The sequence below is a fragment of the Podarcis gaigeae genome, assembly GCF_964106915.1.
Source record: "Podarcis gaigeae genome assembly, chromosome: 1".
NCBI classification, from domain to species: domain Eukaryota; kingdom Metazoa; phylum Chordata; class Lepidosauria; order Squamata; family Lacertidae; genus Podarcis; species Podarcis gaigeae.
The window spans coordinates 75,448,128-75,467,631 of NC_139678.1; the positions used below are offsets into that span (position 1 = coordinate 75,448,128).

Consider the following 19,504-nt stretch of genomic DNA (forward strand, 5'->3'; position numbering starts at 1 on the left):
CCATTTTTTATCTCATTTAAAATGAGTTACTCTTTATGTATTCAGATACTCACCTATGGTGCCAACAAAGAAAGGAAATAACCAATTAAATCTTTCCACATCTCTTTGCAATGCCCTGTTCTGCATGTAATTATTATCAGTCAGCAGGATTAACTAATATAAGAGTTTAATAGCTCTGTTAGAGCACATAGGCTATGACTGAAAAGGATGAATAGAAATGGGACATGAAGGAACAAGACAACATTGGCTGCTCAGGAAAGGTAAATAAATGATAGTTTAGATTGTATAATGCGTTTGTGTGTGGCAGGTGACAGAGGGCTGTGCCAAGAAGGATGAAAACGAATTTAACCCACTGAATAGTCTTTTTTAAAAATTGGCAAGTTGGCTGTGATAATTTCAAAGTGTCCTTTCAATTTGCCAGGCTTTAGTCAGCTAGTTGACTTTAAGGACTGTGGAAGCTAAACTCAGTAGAACAGTAACCCATTCATCATGCCATAACTGGAAAGAACTGCTTTTGCTATAATGTTTGCTGAGAGAATTAGGGAGCAGGCACACCTGGCTTTCCCATAGGAATGCTGCCACGTTTCTCAGGAAGCCTATGCAGTCTTTGCTTTCTTACAAAGGTAGCACCACCTTTTACAATTATCCACCTCTTCGGTTGGTTTGCCTCTTTGCTGTTACCGCTCCCTGACTACCACTTAGTTGGGGGAAAGGTCATCAGGGGGTGTGCATGTTTGTGTAAAAACTAAAATGTTGCTTTACTTGAATTGCTACAGTACATCAGGTAGCAGTAAGTTTTGTTGATAATATATCGTCTCCTCATCCAACAGTTTAGGTAGGAAGCATGTGCACATGTGCACCGTTTCATAGAATATCTAGTGTGGAGGGTCAATCTGGTGAAGCTTCTTCCTGATTGTTAAAAATCCATTTCCAAGATCTACTGCTGTTGCATTTCCTTTTGCTGAAAGTTCATTATTCTGGAGAGAATTTTATGTGAAGTCTGTTTCATGGGCACACTTTGTGAACTGGATCATATCCACCAAGCCCATGATCCTTTTATGTTTGAGTTAGTTTGCTTGTAAAACAAAAGCAAACAGTATTGGGACTGCTCACTTTCCAGTCATGGCTCCTCCTTATATTCTTTAATTGTATTGCAACTTCTAGAAAAAGCATGAAAGTGCATTTGTGCAATTTGATTTAAGTTTATACAGTGTTGATTTGGCTGAATCCTAGGTCCCAGTACTCCAAATTCTGCCCTTATATCATGCAAGTTGCCATCTCAGTGACTTACTCAGTTGTGCATGTAGATACGGCCTAGAATTTAACTTCATAGGAATGGTAGAAAAGTTAAATAAGGATTCTGAGTCACTACTATCAGATTAGTAGCCATGGGTAAGGAACTGGAAGCTATGTAGATCCCTGAATCCCAGCTCTGACTAGTAGAATCCCTGTTGATCCTGACCATGCACACATTTCTTCCGAGTGTATTTGCAACACCATGATCATGACATTTTTCCCCCTAAAGGATATACACATTTTGCTTCCTTGAATTATGTATTCCGTAAATTGTTAGGTTGAATATAACTAAACTGGCAATCCTTTTGATTAAAGTCTTATCAATCTCCATCAATTTTACAGTGCAACTAATGCAACTAATTTTATTTAGGTGCTAGAGAGAAATTAAATGTTTTTATAAGAAGTTCAGCTTCTTTTTATAAACAAGTCAGTTGTGTAATACTACACATACTAGCTCTGAGCAATGTTTTGTTTGCAAACTAGACCACTTTTATCTCTAATGGACCAAGTTCAAATTTTATAAGCTTCGGCAAAATAGCTTCTTAATCACAGTATGAACTACTCTGTAGACATTGCTAGAAAACAGATCATCTTGGAACTTGTTTAAGCAGAATTTAAGATGGGTTGGAGACTACTGGGCAAAAGGCAATTTGGGAGCTCTCTGAACTATTTTCGTCTTGCTCTGTTCTTTTCTCCAACTTTCCATTTGACTAAAATAGTGTAGCAGGGAAAACTTTTGACGGAGAGCAAATTATTGTCTGCAGCTTGAGTTGAGTGTCTTTTAATTGCTTCAAACTGAAACCTGATTGTGTCTTATTCAAAATACATCAAGTAGCATTTGTCTCATTAGGTCTTGGCAAAAGGTTGGCAGAAAGGCAACATTTATTCAGGCCTGTCTGGCAGAAATGTTTAAGCATCAACCTGATTGGCCGATGATAAAGTACATGTGTATATTCTGCGCTTAAAATAAAAATTGTGCTCCAGAGTAACTGTTGAGATACCAGGGTTCAAATCCCCACTCAGCTATGGAGCTTACTGTGATTACCTTGGGCCAGTCACCATCTCTTAGCCCAACCTACTTTACAGGATTGCTGTGAGGATAAAATGGGGAGAACCACCATGTACGCAACCTTCAACTGCTTGGAGGAAAGGTGACATATGAATGTAATAACAACTAAATAAATAACACTACATAAGAACACCTGGATCTTCAGATACACATCTGAAGAAGTGTGCATGCACACGAAAGCTCATACCAAGAACTGACTTAGTTGGTCTTTAAGGTGCTACTGGAAGGATTTTTTTTTACTTGTATATAGTGACATATATAGCAGAACTGGTAGGCGTATTCTTTAATTACAGTACACATGGAAAGATTTCTTAAATGTATGAGCAGAGAAATGTGGGATCTGTCACCCTTGTTCCTAGTTCTTATAGTCTGGCCAGCACTGGGTACATAGGAAAATGTCAGCGTACTTGTGCATACATGGAAACCATTTACCAAGTGTAGAAATGCTTGCTGTTTACAATGTTGTTGAATCAGTTGAAAAGGAATGTTGAAATTCCACTTGGAGAAGTTAGTTTGCAGCATGCTGAAAGAGTGGGGAAAGTGAACTTTTAGATCTTGCTATATTATCAGTATAGTTTGGAGTGAGGCTCTCTTTCTTGCACAGTAATTTGTATGCATGTACTTCTAGCCATTCCTGCAGTATTTCTAAAATCTTCTCTGGCTTGTCCAGAAACAAAATAGGTTGTGCTTATGAATGAGGCAGAGAGGTATACTGCAGTTACCATTCGACGCTGAATTGGATTTAATGGAGCAACATTGTCCTGACAGCCAACTCACCAGTTAAAACTTAGAACCAGATAGAATTGATGGTGTTTTGAATGCCAGTCCCAACAAGCTTCAAGTGTAGATGTTATTGCTTGCTCCAGTAATGGACTGAATTTTGACATACTGTTAGCAAGGCATTATGTGCTGAAAATTGTACACACAAAGTAGTTAAGGGGTTAAAAGGTATTATAATCTCTAATTTGAAAGAGTACAAAAAGGGCATCAGGCAGGGCAGGACCCTTTTATTTTCAATGAGGGCGAGACACAATGAAGTGAGCAAATGTGGAAAATACCTGGTTTCTCCTCCACTCCCTCAAAACAGAAACCAAATCTCTTCATCACAGAGCACTTTAATGCATATATGGCTTTTCTGGCAGGACAAGGCAAGTCTGAACTAAAGACAGAGCTTTTGCTGTTCCTTCCCCCCAGGGAACTTAAAACAGAAATAAGACTGATTGAACTCAGCTGACGTGTTGTGCTGTGTTGAAAAATATTTATCCTTCAGAAAAGAGCTCAGCTTTGCGGAATGACTGTTCTGTGAACTCACTCACTGATGGTGGTGGGTGAACGTGGTCAGCTTTGCATTCCAGCATAGCACTATTTTTGCTTGCTTAGTTTATTTTAGAATACTTATATTTTGCTTTACAGCCTAGAGAGGCATTATTAGTGGATTTGAGAAGATCCTCACAATAGAAGTCACATTCAAGTCTGGTACCAGGAATATTAATAACATGGTGTTCCTGTGGTGCCAAGATGATTCAGGTGGCATTTCCTGCCCTCTTCTTTGGTGTTGTCCTTCACTCTCCACCTACTAGGGAACAACTCCCCTTGGAGTGAAGCCAAGCAGCTGGAGATCACTTAGCCCGTTATGAAGGAAAGTCCCCTAGTGACATTTTCTAACGTTCATCCTCATGGAAGCATTTCTGTAGATTGTTGAACTGTGAGAGTGTTTTCAAACTGTGAACATGTACTTGCTTCATTCATATCTTTTTGTACTCTCCTATCTGTGCTTCCCACTCTGTCAAATTGCTATGAATTGCTGATTGCAGCTGTTGTGCCCTTTGTGTCTGTACATTCCTCACAATACAATGACTAATGAAATCCTCACAATACAATGACTAATGAAATAGTCCATGCCAATTGCACTTTTATATAGGGGACCTTCTCCAACCTGGTGCCCTCCACGTGTTTTGAACTTCAGCTCCAACAACATTCCAGTGGTTGGGAATGATAGAAAATGTAGTTCAAAACACCTGGAGGGCACTTGGTTGGGTGAAGTGCCCAGGTGAAAGATTCCATGGCATAGTATTTCTTCTAAACAACAAAGCTGCCTTCATTTCTGCAATGTTATGGCATATCTGGAGATGACTTGTAGCCTTGAACACTCTGAAAGTAGTTTTCCATTGAAGATAGATTCACACTTCACATTGCCCCCCCCCCCATTCATCAGCGACTGTGTGTAACCCAGCTCCATTCTTCACTCAGCCGGGGGGGGGGGGGAGATGATATTAATGATTCCTTAAATGGAGCCTATTTCTTGTTATGGGCATCTTAGGACTATTATAGTTTTTCTCCCCCAACCCAACCCCTCACATTTTTTTACCACCTAGCACAGCACAGTATTTTGTGACATTTTCGTTGGCCTAACAAAGGTATTGCCAAATATGGATTTGGGTTGAAAAGCAGGATTAAACTGACCTTGAAGTGAAGATAAGCAAGCAGAGTGGCCCCCTAAAGACCTACTTTTGGCCCAGTGCTATTAATGTTTCATAAATGATCTGAGCTGAGTCAGGTTTCTTGATAATGCCAAATTATTTAGAGCCCTTAAAAATTCATATGGCTGCAAAGAACTCCAAAACAATTTCTACAGACTGGCTGAATAGGCAAAAAAAAAAAAAAAAGGCAAATGCAGTTCAATGGGCAAAGTAATGTGCATAGGGGCCAAAAATCCTAACCACACATCTACCATGAGTCAGAAAGAATATTGAAGATCTGGCATAAAAACAGATATTGGCAGCTAAAACAAGATGATGGTGCACTTTCCCTGTATCGGGGTGGGGAACTTGTGGCCCTGCAGATGTTGCAGGACCCCCACACCTCTGCCCATTAGTCATGCTGGAGCTTTGCTCATTTGTGAAATGTGTTCTACCTACTTTTCATTATAAAATAAGACTACTTTTGGGGGCCTAACCCCAGATGGCTTGCATATCATAAAAGCATAATACAATTCAAAGCAAAATTAATGGCTTAAATGATGGCAGCACAAAAATATTTATAAGCATAGGTCAGTTGATCCAGCTGTTAAAACCCCCAGTAAGTCACAAAACATGTATCTAAGCTTATAAAAGGCAACCAAGCAATGTAGCTACCGTATTTTTCGCTCTATAAGACGCACCAGACCATAAGACGCACATAGTTTTTTGAGGAGGAAAACAAGAAAAAAAATATTCTGAATCCCAGAAGCCAGAACAGCAAGAGGCATAAGCTTGTTTCAATATGGGCAAATAGAAATCCATGATAAATGTGAAGAAGCAGAAACTGATAGTGATATAGCTCAGAAGATGAGACTGATTAAATTTCATTGAGCCTTCCCCACCCCCCCTTAATACTGACCTTTTAAGAGGAAGGACTAGGACACGTAGAAAGTCTAGAACAACACATTTTGTCATGGGAATATATTGGGCACAAATAATTATACTTCTAACAAGCTCAACTTTGTCTTCATACCTCAAAGTTAAGTACATTTATTTGCACAGTGAATGCTGAATTTAGAAGGCAGAATTATGCAATAAGGTTATGGCACTTGTCATCCTTAATATGCTTGCCATGCTTGGGCACTGGCTGTGTTCAGTCCAGTAGCATCTGGAGCCAAGGCAGAGATTGCCTTTTAAGGGAAAGATCTGCTATGAGAATATGAAAGAAAAACTTTTCCCGGGCATGCAAGGAACTTCCTTCCTTCCTTCTCTTAAATAAACTATTAGCAACTTTTTTAAAAGGACAAAATAGGGGTGGTAAATAGCTGTTGTTGCAGCCAACTATTTTTTTAAGAAAAAACTTTTGGCAGTCAAAAGAAGGCAATGCAATTCTTCTTTGCCCACAGCCAGCATATGACTGCAAAAGATAAGATGTAACATGGGGTTCTGGGGTCAGGCAGCTTGGCAAGGGAAGCATTATTCACAAAGGGCTTGGTTGCCTTCTCTTTTGCAACCAACTGACCACAACAATAGAAGAATAGTTTTTCCCATACTTTTACCTTGCAGCTAGACCTTCTACAATGTGCTCATACCTCCCAGATCCAAAAGCTTGCAATAAAAAAGCACTTAAAAGCTGCTCTCATAAGGGAAACACTTATTCTTATTCTTGCTAATATTTTTCCTGCTAAAATATTGAAGATGAAATCCCAATATATACATTCTGGTACATAGAATTTAATGTGTGATGGGAAATTTGGATTTTTGAGGAAACCGCTTTTTTAAAAAATGACAAAGATTTATAACAATAAGTTTTGCTAATACGAAGTCTATTTATGTCTGTCTCTCATGGGGTTTGGGTCATGTTCTCCTACTCGTGTTCCTCTCTAGCATTGTACTGTCCTTTCTGGTTTTTGATCCCCACCTGTTAAAATACCTGGGCTTGAATTGAAGCATTCAGTTGGACACACACACACACACACACACACACACACAGAAAAGTCAACTATGAATGTATCCTTTTACCTTGAGTATTAAACTTGAATTTTCTTGACATATTATTTGAATAATCTTGTGCCCTCTCACCACTGAGGGGGGGGGGGAGATATTCCAATAAGTTATACTCAGATAGACTTAAGTGGTTGCCAAAATTTTTACCTTCTGCCTCATTAAAGTTGTTTATATTTCAAGTATAAACCAATTCATACTGCTTAGAGCAAAGTAGACCTAAATATGATGCTTTCCCTTTAATATGTAAACATTTTAAAAGCAATTTAGTTTGGCTAAAAATATGAGTTACATTTACAGTAATGGGATTCGCCATCCTGAATTTGCATGAACAAGTTTGAGTTTAACATTGACACAAGACAGGGAAGCCATGCAAGCCCCTTGCTCACAGCTCCCTGTGCTCCCTATTTTAGACATTCACGTGTTTAGTACAAAGCACTGGGTTCTGTGTGTGTTATATACAATGCACTTAGAAAGTATGTATAAACCTTCACGTTAATCATTCAAAGGTCTAATAAGGAAGATGTGCCTGGCTGCGCTGCAGGTAGGGCTTACCTGTCTCTTTGCCCCCACCCCTTCTCCCTGTTTTGTGCCCATACATATGCAGGCAAACATCTGGGTTGAGCTCACATCTTGAGCTAAGGAGCTTGAACCCCACCTGACCCTGGCCAATCAATTACTGTGATTATATGAAACATGTAAGCCCCGTGTTGAGAAAGTGCTAAATAGAGAAGCCCAGAAAAAGGACAGAGTAAGTTGTTGATTGAGAAGCAGTAACTGGTGGGAAAGAGCTGTAGGAAATTGCACATGTATTCTAGGAATTGAATGCACTGTGTAGATTATTAGTAGAAGAGGTTAGGTTGGCTGGGAAGGCGGAGAACCTGTTGACTCTGGAACAAGAGAGACATGGAGCTGAGGTGTATGTGTTGAATTTTCAGCACTGTATATAACAACTAGCTAAATCTGAAGCTGTGGCTCTCTGATTAACAGCTTATTCAAATTTACAAAAGTACCGTATTTTTCGTCCCATAGGACGCTCCGTCCCATAGGACGCACCTAGTTTTTTGGGGGGGAAATAAAGGGAAAAAATTTTTCCTTTATTTCCCCCCCAAAAGCAGGTCGGGGAAACCGAACCAGGTCGAGGAACGGCGCTGCACCTCCCTGAGCTTGTGGGGCTGGCCGATGTCTGCCTCAGGCGCAGGCTGCTATCCGCAGCGTGGGGAGCCCTGCGGGGAACCCCTGCAGGGCTCCCCACGCTGCGGATGTCTGTCCGGCGCGCGGGGCGCTCTGCTTCAGGGCGCCCGCCCGCCGGGCGGCAGGCTGCTATCCGCAGCGTGGGGAACCCTGCGGGGAACCCCTGCAGGGCTCCCCATGCTGCGGATGTCGGTCCGGCGCGCTCTGCTTCAGGGCGCTCCGCCCGCCGGGCGGCAGGCTGCTATCCGCAGCGTGGGGAGCCCTGCGGGGAACCCCTGCAGGGCTCCCCACGCTGCGGATGTCTGCCCGGCGCGCGGGGCGCTCTGCTTCAGGGCGCTCCGCCCGCCGGGCGGCAGGCTGCTATCCGCAGCGTGGGGAGCCCTGCGGGGAACTCCCACAGGGCTGCCCAGGCTGCGGATGTGCTCCCGAAGCGCCGGGCGCTCTGCTTTCAGGGCGCCCGACGCTCCGGGAAGCAGGCTGCTATCCGCAGCCTAGACATCCCTGCCGGACCTCCTGCAGGGCTGCCCAGGCTGCAGATGTCTTCCTGAAGCCTGGAGAGCGAGAGGGGTCGGTGCGCACCGACCCCTCTCGCTCTCCAAGCTTCAGCGAAAGCCTGCATTCGCCCCATAGGACGCACCCAGATTTCCCCTTCATTTTTGGAGGGGAAAAAGTGCGTCTTATGGGGCGAAAAATACGATAACTAATATTTTTGTTAAATTGTTGGCAGTGCTTGCTGACTAATGTAATTTACGTTGAACATTGCTTCCTACACATGGGGGGAATTGCATACCTGAAGTTACATGCTCTGTCATTCTCCCTCTTTTGTACTTTACTTCTGCAGCCATTCCACTTCTGAGACCCCTCAGACATTATTGATCTACTGCTTTGTTTTAGCCATGCGTTTTGCTAGGTAGGGCTTACACTGTGTATTGCTACCACAGATTTATCTCTGGTCTCAGATGTGTAGGAGGAGATAACTTGCCTTCAGGCTTTTGAGAGATGCAATCTAGATTGTCTACTATTCTGTGTTGCGCTTTACCTTTCTGTTTTTCACATCCTACATTGGAAGTGGAGGATTGACTACCCCATTCACAAGCATCCCACAAAATGATATATCCCATAACAGGAACTCTTAGCATTGCCTTATATAGGCATGGACACTACTAGCTTAAAGTGGTTATTAAAATGCTACATGCTTTAGAGATGCTTGTAGAACTGTGTAGGTTCATGCAGTGCCTGAATAATGGATTTGGACATGCCAAGTGCTGTACAGTGGTACCCCGCAAGACGAAATTAATCCGTTCCGTGAGGCTCTTCGTATAGCGGTTTTTTCGTCTTGCGAAGCAAGCCCATTGACAGCTTAGCGGATTAGCGCTATTAGCGGTTTAGTGGCTTTTAGCGATCAGCTGTTAAGTGGCTTATCAGCGGATCAGCTGATAAGCGGCTTAGTGGCTTAGGAAAAGGGGGGGAAGGGAGAAAAACCCGCAGGAACTCGCAAGACATTTTCGTCTTGCGAAGCAAGCCCATAAAGAAATTCATTTTGCGAAGCGCCTCCAAAATGGAAAACCCTTTCGTCTAGTGGGTTTTCCGTCTTGCGAGGCATTCGTCTTGCGGGGCACCACTGTATAAAGGGTCATACTCCCTCTGTCCTTCTCTCTTTAATTGCTATAGTCTCCCTGTCTATGGAACAGACATTTCTTCCCCCATCTATGTCCCAAAACAGTAGCAGACAAAATAGGCCCTACTATGGGCTATTACTATCCTTAGTAAGAAGAGCTTCAATTCAAGTACAGATCTCAGTTATTCTTACTTGATATATCAGTGGCTTTTGATACCAATGACCGTGGTATCTTCCTGCATCAGCTCTGTGAGATGAGTATTGGGAACACTGTTTTGTAGTGGTTCCAGTTTCATCTTCAGTGTCTGTTTCAAAGAACAGCATTGAATGATTGTTTCCACAGTTGTGCTGTGGCATGCCAGATCATAGGGTACCATTGCGTCCCTGATGTGATTTAATGTCTACATGAAGCCATTAGGGGCTGTTATTGGAAGATATGGAGCAACATGTCAACAGTGTGCTGATGATGGTGAGGTTGCTCCTGGGCTCAGTGGTGGGCTGGATGAGGACCAATAAACTGTTGTGGCTGGATCCAGAGTCTAGATAACTGCTCAATTGCCTGAAGAAGCCCAGCTGCAATTGTTGCTTTTAACTGTTTTTATATTTTCTAATTGTTTTTATATATGCAAATTGTTTTAACTGCTTTTATATATGTAACTATCTTGTATTTTTTTATAAAATATTTATTAAAGTTTTAAAAGGTACAAAAAGCAAAAGCAAAAAACATCATTTTAAACAAAAAAACAATACCACACATCCCAATAGGTAAAGAAAAAAGGATAAAATACAAAAGAAAAAATATATAAAAGAGAAAAAGTAGGAAATTAAAATCCATTAAACAAAAAAGAAAAAACAAAGAAAAATACAGCAAATCTTCCCATTACTTATCTTTCATTAGCTTATTTCCCCGACCACCTCACACCTCCCTTTTTTGTATTCTAGATCGATTATCCATTTCAGCAAATCCTTTCCCTCTTTTCAAATTTTTGTTCTGTAATTTATCTTGATATTAATATAGCTTTACTTTCCCTCCTTTCACCAATTAACAGTCTGTTTTTTCCTAAATCTTTGTAACATTCTGCTAAAATCACATAAATTCATTCCAACATCATTCTAACATTCATTAATTTTACAATGTTTCTGTAAATAGTCTTTAAATTTCTTTCAATCTTCCTCCACCGACTCTTCTCCCTGGTCTCGGATTCTGCCAGTCATTTCTGCCAGTTCCATATAGTCCATCACCTTCACCTGCCATTCTTCCCGGGTGGGGTGTTTTTTTTTTTTTTTTTGTATATGTTATGGTAAATCACTTTTGAATGCCTGATGATGATAACAATGGGATTTTTGTGTAGGGCCTAGGAAACGAAAGCAGACAGGTAAACTCGGTTGGGTCAAGAGCAAGCAAGAGCAGTGACCCATAGCTGTTGCCTGTGACTTAGGAGAGGAGTCACTTTGAGTGCCGGAATAGTCTGTATTGACTTGTTCTGGTAAGTTCAACAGGCTCACTGGAACAGTTTCTGAGGAAACATTTCTTCTTTGTTTCAAAGGATCAAGATAGGCACCAGATTTGAATATGTAAACATACACATTTTGTTGCATTTTTGCACTGAACAACTTTGCTTGATAAGGAACATGATGTGCCCCTGAAGCTGACACAAGCTTTAACCAGCTGGCAAGTCTGAGAGAACCCAATTCTTCAGCCTGTTTGGAGCATGCATGCACACCTACCACATAGTGTCTTGTTCGGCACTTGGGTTTGTCTGTAGTTGTGTATGTCTCAATAGGAATTGCACACCATGGGACAAAACCTAGTTAGCTTGGAAATGTTGTTAATTCTACTCTTAACAAAACCCAACACTTCTTGTTCAATGTTTTTCATATGGGGATTGATAGAGCTTATTTGGGGCCTCAAGCTGTGAGATCACTAAATTATCTGCATCACAAAGAACTTGTAAAACTAGAAACATTTATCATGTTACTTTGCACTGTTGTCTGCTTCCCATTTAATTTATTATGCTGAGAGATGAGAGGAACTAAAATTAAAATATTGAACTTAAATTTTCTTTTGGAGTGGATTCCTTATGGAGTGGATTCCTTTAAAAAGAAAGTTCTATTCACAGTAAAGCAAGGAGCATCAAGGAATTCAAATGAAGTTTGGGCCTGCAAGATGTGATTAAATATTGGCTCACTGCTTGCATAATTGTGCATTGGCTGACATTGAAGCCAGCTTTTTTCCTTGGGAGGCTATTGGGGTTGACTGTATTGGGAAAAAATACATTATGCTAGTAGGAGTACTTCATTCTAATGTCCTGAATAGATATGTGTCAGAGCTGACAATATGATTTCTCTCTTCTGCTGTGTCAGTGTTTTCTGTGATTCTAACTGTATATAGTGTAATTCTTCTCCAAAAACTTTTCCCCAAAATCTTTTCCCCATTTTAGTCTTATGGAGTGAGAGGAAGGGTAGCCAATTATGTGAGAATTTTATATAGTTGGGAGATTATTTCCTTTCTCAGTGGGTTGATCAAATTGAGTAGCTGCTTAAAACTATTTAAACTATGTCCCTATATATTTGGCTGATTTAGAAAATGTTAAATCTGGTGTTATCTCCCAATATAAAAATTGTTAGTGGAGAAGTATCTGAGTTTAGCAAATGAGCCTGATTTGGCTGCTGTGTGAAGGAAGACTTATGAGTTATTGCAACTAAAGGGAAATCAAAAGGTAAATGTTTCAGTTTCAGTTTCTTCCATCGGGTCAAATCTGATTTTAGAAAGGGGTTAATATTGTCTTCTGCTGTTTTGTGCATTTTCTGATAAGGGAGTGAACACATAAAGTATACGTTGTTAGTATTGTGAGTATAGGCAGTTTGTTTTGAGGAACATTGTTAACGTGTAATTTGGTTTAAAATGTTTCTGATCCTCAGGGCTGGCAAAATGAAAAGAAAGGGAGAGTCAACATGAGGTGCTTGGCATGGAACTGCCATTTGACATTCTCAGATGAGTTTCCAGGGAAATAGCTTGGGCTGCAGTTTGATATTTGCATGCATTCCAAAGGGTGACAAATCCAAAGTTTTTTTTAAAAATGAGGCAGTTTGGAGGTATGGCATGTCAAACAGGGGTAATTCATTATGCTTTGTATGCAGCTGCAACTCTCTGAGATAAAGAAGATCTCAGAGGAGTATAAAGGACATCTGGCGGTCCTAGATGTGATAATAAATGGGAACAGAACCTATAACTGTTCATTGTCACTTATTTGGACTTTAACAAGGTTGTGATTTATGTGACTAGGCTTGTGAAACTCTTTTTAACCTCAGATAGGTCAATGTCTTTGTTATATATATCCATGGAATCCTTGGCTAATGGTAGAAATTTTGTATGCATGTGTAGTGTATATATAGGGAACAAGTTACTTTTAAAAATAAAACATTTCAATAACTTTCAGCTGTACTGATGCTTAGAGCAAATCTTTCTAATTTATTTTTATTTATAGCTGTAGTGTTCATAACAGTTGTTGCCGTCCATTTTGGGTGCTGTGTCTAGTTGTTGATAAATTGATTCTAATTCCAGAAATATTTATCTGGGAATTATCTTTTGGTAACTGATGTTTTCTTAGGTTCAGCATTTTGATTTCTGTACAACACGCTGGGGTGCATATGAGTTTAAATGGCTCAGTTTATATATCTTAAGTATTCCCAAGCCCTTTTATTGCTTGAATAGGGCAGCTTCTCACCTGATCCTTTGTCTCTGGACATGTGAAGGGAACATGTGTAGAAAATAGGAGGGCTTTCATTTCACATACATGGAAATGGATACCCAATCCTTCCTTTGCTGTTTCAGTGCAGTATAAAATAAGGTGTATAGTGCATTATAAATTTTAAAGATCTAAACAAAAATTTTTTCCTTCCAGTAGCACCTTAAAGACCAACTAAGTTAGTTCTTGGTATGAGCTTTCGTGTGCATGCACAAAAGCTCATACCAAGAACTAACTTAGTTGGTCTTTAAGGTGCTACTGGAAGGAATTTTGTTTTGTTTTGACTATGGCAGACCAACACGGCTACCTATCTGTAACTTTAAAGATCTATTTAGACATGCATAAGTGTTTCACAGTATCTGTGTTTCTTTGTCCTTTGATTCCTGAGTGTTAGTGCAAAATGCCAAATAATAATTTTCTCTTTCTGAAACTTCACAAGTTGTGTTCCGAAGCTGGCTGACAGAGCTTAAAGTCAGAAACTTGATTATGTTTGCCAATATTCAACTAAGTAGTGGTGGACGGGGTAGCCTGGTGATGAGGTATTTTGGGAGAAAGAATTCAGGTTTTGAGAATGAATTATAATTGTTTAATTGTATTAAAATGTGAATTTTCAAATGCATTTTTTAAAGTTATGGGAAAACGTAGAAATGGGATAGAATGGAGACAGATTGTAAAAAGGATTGATCATCCTTCATCAGAACTGAGACTTGCTGGGATATCACTATCTATCAGGATCAGTAACAAGGAGAAATTAGCCACTTGCCTTGAAATTAGCCACTTGCCTGCAGTCAAGTAACAGTTTGGTCCAGGCAAATAGCTTGCCAAACCCAGAGTTCAGTGGTGAGTTTGCAGTTGAGCTTTCATTGCAATAGCATTTTGTGGGCTGCTCAGTACAAAAATGTTATCACTTAGGCTGATAGAAAGCAGTTTGCACATTATAGTACATTACAGTAATTGTGTTTTATATTATTCCAACTAGAGAGAGATTTCTTTCTCCCAGCTGAATATAAAGCGGTATGTGTGTGTAAAAGGTTGGCTGGAAGCAGCAAAAACTTGAGCAAGCATAACATTTCACACAATGACCTCAGTACACACTCCATTTGTCTGGCATTCTTCTCTGCCCTTCTCTCCCCCTTTTACTCTGTAGGGTGATTTGTGCCTGTGACATTTGCATCAACTGTGGTTTGGGTTTTTAAGTAACCTTTGCTTGACGAGCCGCCTGAAGAATTGGTTTGCAGTCGTGTTTTCACTGGCTAACATAGCTGAGGTTTATTTCCTCAGAGACTGCAAGGAGATGTGATTTGACTTTCAGCAACAAAGGGAAAAAAAGCTTTGCATTTATCAAGCTGGATATTCACTGACATTTGACCATCATGAAGTGGGCTTTTCATTTGTTTCTTTATGTCCAAGCTTGTGTATATCTAGTAGAGGCATTTCAGATTAGCCAGGAACTGGTTGAAGGAATGTTGTTGTTGTTGTTGTTTAGTCATTTAGTCGTGTCCGACTCTTCATGACCCCATGGACCAGAGCACGCCAGGCACTTCTGTCTTCCACTGCCTCCCGCAGTTTGGTCAGACTCATGTTTGTAGCTTCGAGAACACCGTCCAACCATCTCGTCCTCTGTCGTCCCCTTCTCCTTGTGCCCTCCATCTTTTCCAACATCAGGGTCTTTTCCAGGGAGTCTTCTCTTCTCATGAGGCATGCTGTACAGAACCTGGCCAGCTTGTTCACAGCATTCAGGGGGTTACTAGTGTAGATTTTCCTTTGGAATGAGGCAGTCTCATCATGTTGTGCTTTCTTGGCTACCTTGAGGCAAAGTGCATAGTTTGAACTGGATTTATGCTGTTTACTGTTAAGATAAACTGGTTCCATGATTGGAGCTTGGCATTCCTGGAGGAGGAAGAGGTCAAGTGGAATGTTTACAGTTGGACCACTTTGAGAAATAAAGATTTAAACAGTGTTTTCCACGAGTGCAAGACTCTTCTCTCTTTATGCTCCTTTGGACTGAGCAATATCTGGTGTTTTGAGGCATGACTCAGCTTGAATGAGGCCCAGAGGCAGAGAGCCCAGGCCACGCATGGTCTCTAAATCAGGGGCTAGATGGAAGAGCACCTAGGAAACTTGTGTAGACCCCCTTTAGCTCCCTGAAGGAAAGTTGGACTATAAATGTAATAAATCAAGGCTATGAAGTTTAGTAGGCAGAAGCATACTTCATTGGATGCAAATAATGCAAAATACTGTAAAAATGTTCAATAGAATAAAATGAGTATCTGGAGTAACATACGCTTTAGCGTCAACTTCTCACCCCTTCTGTGTTAACCTTATGAGAGAGAGAGAGAGAGAATGAATATGAGTGTGTGTGTGTGTGTGTGTGTATACACAAAATGTTTTTTGTGTAGAATATAGAAAGAATAAACAGATACCAAGATTGCAGTGCGGGTGTTGATGTCCAAAGGACCCACCCTGAGTTTACCTTTATTGCTTTTTTCACAACAGCTTATAAGTCCTAAACCCCCAACATTTCTCATCCTACCTTTTCCCATAACAGCTCAGAATGCTTCCTTTGTGATTCATTGAATTCATGTATGGTTTTAAATATTTTAAGCAGCAATCTTTTAAAGTGGACACCTTTGGTACAGAAGGCAGCATTAATTGATCACCTGGTAGAGGGAGGCTCACATCAGCTTGGGCATGAACCCAGTTTTCATGATTTTTACCAGGAAAAGGGCAGGGGTGCAATAGCATTTTCAGGCCGTGAACAACTAGCCTGGAGCTGTATGCCTTTTCCTTTGGTTACCATTGGCCTTGTTCTTGCAGGGATTCTAACAGCAGGCTTCCTTTGTTAATAAAGGAAATTGGATTATGCAGTATGAAAGAGAAAGTTATTACAAAAGATGGGAGATGAGTTTATATAACCTACACCTCAGTTTGTAATTCAAGGCATTGTTTCCTTTTCCTTTTGCAGGAAATCCAAGGGAAAACCAAATGGTAAAAAGCCAGCACCAGAAGAAAAGAAACTCTACCTAGAGCCGGAATACACGAAGTCAAGGATTACTGACTTTGAATTCAAAGAGTTAGTCATGCTACCACGGGAAATAGACCTTAATGAGTGGCTAGCTAGCAACAGTAAGTACCATGATATTTATAATAACTGAATATTCCTGCTAGATAGTTTTCATGCTAGTAGGTTTTCTAATATTTTTTTAAAGGAATTGTAATGGGCAGAGGATGTTGCAAAACAAGTAAGTTCAGCAAGGTGAAAAGTTTCTCCTTTCACTTTGACATTTGCTATGGAATACGTTTCTAAAAGCTGATGATTATACCCTTATTGTAACTGGAAATCAGCATCCTAAATGCTGAATACAAGCCTGGATGACTTTAAAAAAAATCTGGTCAATGTTAGAAGACACAAAGTGCTAGGGCATTTTAAGCCCCTGCTTTAGATGGTGCCATCTGTGTTCCTTCACGAATGGAAACATCAGTTGCCTCCTTTGAACCATTCAGGCTGGTCTTGGTCTGCATGGCCCTCTAGGCATATATTGAAAAGTATGCTAATGAGACCTGTTTGCTCCAGTTGTTGTGCTGCCTGTGAATAATTTAAGTAGTGCTTCTGATTAGAGCTCTCCACTGCCATTTTTGAAATGCATACAAAGAAATAACAAAAAAGGCCTTGGGGAAAATAATGGATTTTGATAGGCTTATTTTATTTTAATTTGTATTCTCTATGCAGCTTAGGGTTAAAGTTCTCCCCCACCTATTTTACCCTTGCAAATAGCCCTGTGATGTAGGTTAGGCTGAGAGTGTGTGACTGGTCCAAAGACAGCCAATGATCTTCATTGCAGGGCATCATGGGGCTGGGGACAGCAGGATGGCAGGGGAGCTGGTAAGCGGCAGAAAAACTGTCTGTCCCTCAAAATGCCAGCTAATCAAGCTTTGGAGCTGTTTTCCCCCAAAAAGCTCAACAACTAAAACTCTGTTCCAGGTGCCGGAAAAGGTTGCTATGCCACAGATTGCACGCTTCAAGCAAGGGAAAATTTAGTGATTGTTGTTGGGCTAATTGTGAAAATGTTCAAGTGAACCACCAAATCCAGTGTAATTATGCAGCTCCTTTCTTTCTGCAACCAAAAGTTCAAATGAGTAACGGAAACACCTTGGTGTCTTTTTCTCTTTCAGCAACAACCTTTTTCCACCATATCAATTTACAATATAGTACAATCTCTGAATTTTGTACGGGAGATACATGTCAGACCATGGCAGTGTGCAATACGTAAGTGATGTCTTCATTTGTGGTATGGTGATGGCTTGGGCTATTCTGCTCCAGTGTGAGGGATGGCGAGAAGTGGAAAGCTTTCAGACTTGACTGCAAAAATGCTTAGTGCATGCTAAAAGGATGACCAAAGGGATTAGATGCAAGGAAGAAGAGAAAAGTCCAAATTTGAATAAAATGTTAGCTCGCAATGTTATTCTTATTGAAATAACAATTTTAGAAGAAATAGCAGAATGAACATCTGACATATGTTTTGTTTTGGGCCCTTACCCACCACCCTGAAAAATAATCCACACTTGCAGTTTTCTCCCTGGCCTACAGTTCTATGGTTCTGGAACTGAGTTCTGCATTATTCAAAGCTCTGCCCCCCGCTGCCCCCTCAAAACCGCAACACGGAAGTACAAAAGGCCACTTTTGAGCTGCTAGCCTGGGGGGACCTCAGGAATGATGGCTGGGCACCCAGCCATTCTGCAGACAACCTTCACGCAGTGTAGCTGCCAAAGCTCTGAAGTGTTGTGAGCAATGATTTGGCAGTTTCTCGGGGACCAGGGAAAAAATGCTCTGCTCCTAGTGTTTTTCTCTTTGAGGTTGACCATATCTTTCTAAAAGTAGTGAACTGCTGAGAGTGAAAAGAAGCATTGTTTCTCTATCATAATCTTGGAAAAAGAAAACATTGTTCAATCAGAGTATGCATGTAAAACATAAAGCAAATAGTTTTTATTATGTTTTTATTGAAACAAGAATGTAATTCCATTCAAATGTAAGAAAAAATTGAGAAACTTTAATAGTGGTATTCCACTATTTCCACCCGTGCTGCTTATCTGCCATTGATCTGGCCAACCTGCACTTTCACGCCTCTATGATCCAAATTCAGTGTCACACTATGGTGAATGTTGCATCGGTGCAAGCGTTACAGCTTGTCAGATGAAACAACCCCCCCCCTCCTCCCACTATGCACTCTTCTGGGGGATCCTGTCAACCTCCCCATGTCCAGTTTTGTAGGGTGCCAGGAAAATCTATCCAGTACCCTGCTACCAGAATTATTTAACCTCTCATAGCTCTGAGCATGTGACATCACCACACTGACTTCTTGCAGATCCAACACTCCTCTTTTGCCCTTACCTTGAAAGCCCCCCCATGACCTCTCCCTGAATTACCTCTTTTGTATCCTAGTCCCTGCTCCTTCAGCTCCACCTTTCTACCCTGTATGCTCAGAACTGCCTCCCAGAACACCTGCATGAGGACACCTGTCTTACTTCCTAAACTTTTTCTACAACAGTGAACACATTATTTGAATGTGCATCATTGGGTAGCCAAAACAGCGCTATCCATGCAGAAGTCATTGGCAGACTTGGTAAAGCTCCAACGTTTGCAGAAGAACAGTATTTAGGCTGGAGAGAGGGGGGACCCTAAGAGTATAAAAGACCACCAAAAACTGCCCAGTGAAGACTGAGCATGCTTAGTGGCCACATGGTGCTGGCTGATTGTTGTCCAGGGGGGAGGAATGGAGAGGAATGGAATGGAGTAACTTAGAAGAGGGCCTGACTGAACAGGAGTGCTTCACATTTTCTTATAGAGCCCAGTTGTCCCTTGTTAAAACCCACCTTTTTCTGTGATGCCTTTAGCATACCTCCTAGTTCCTATATTGTACTGCAACTAAGCACAAGCACAAATTACTGAAACAACTGCATATTGTCTCCACTTTGTATTTCACTTGTGTTTTGGATCATAAGCCCCTTACGTTCTATAAAGAACTATGCACACTGATGGAGCTATATAAATCAATAAATAAAATGTTCACAAGATGATTGCCCAGTAAAATGGCAGTCTTTATGCGCTATGAAATAG

General features: G+C 40.8%; 1 protein-coding gene across 4 annotated transcripts in view; it reads left to right on the forward strand.

Moving 5' to 3' along the window:
* MOB2 (MOB kinase activator 2) overlaps window positions 1-19,504 on the forward strand; it is a 100,335-nt gene that overhangs the window by 72,455 nt on the left and 8,376 nt on the right. For all 4 annotated transcript variants that reach the window (XM_083723569.1, XM_083723568.1, XM_083723570.1 and 1 more), the window contains 2 exons: window positions 16,355-16,515; window positions 17,563-17,656. In XM_083723569.1, coding sequence (XP_083579695.1) covers window positions 16,355-16,515; window positions 17,563-17,656 — 255 coding nt within the window. The remainder of the gene's footprint in view (window positions 1-16,354; window positions 16,516-17,562; window positions 17,657-19,504) is intronic.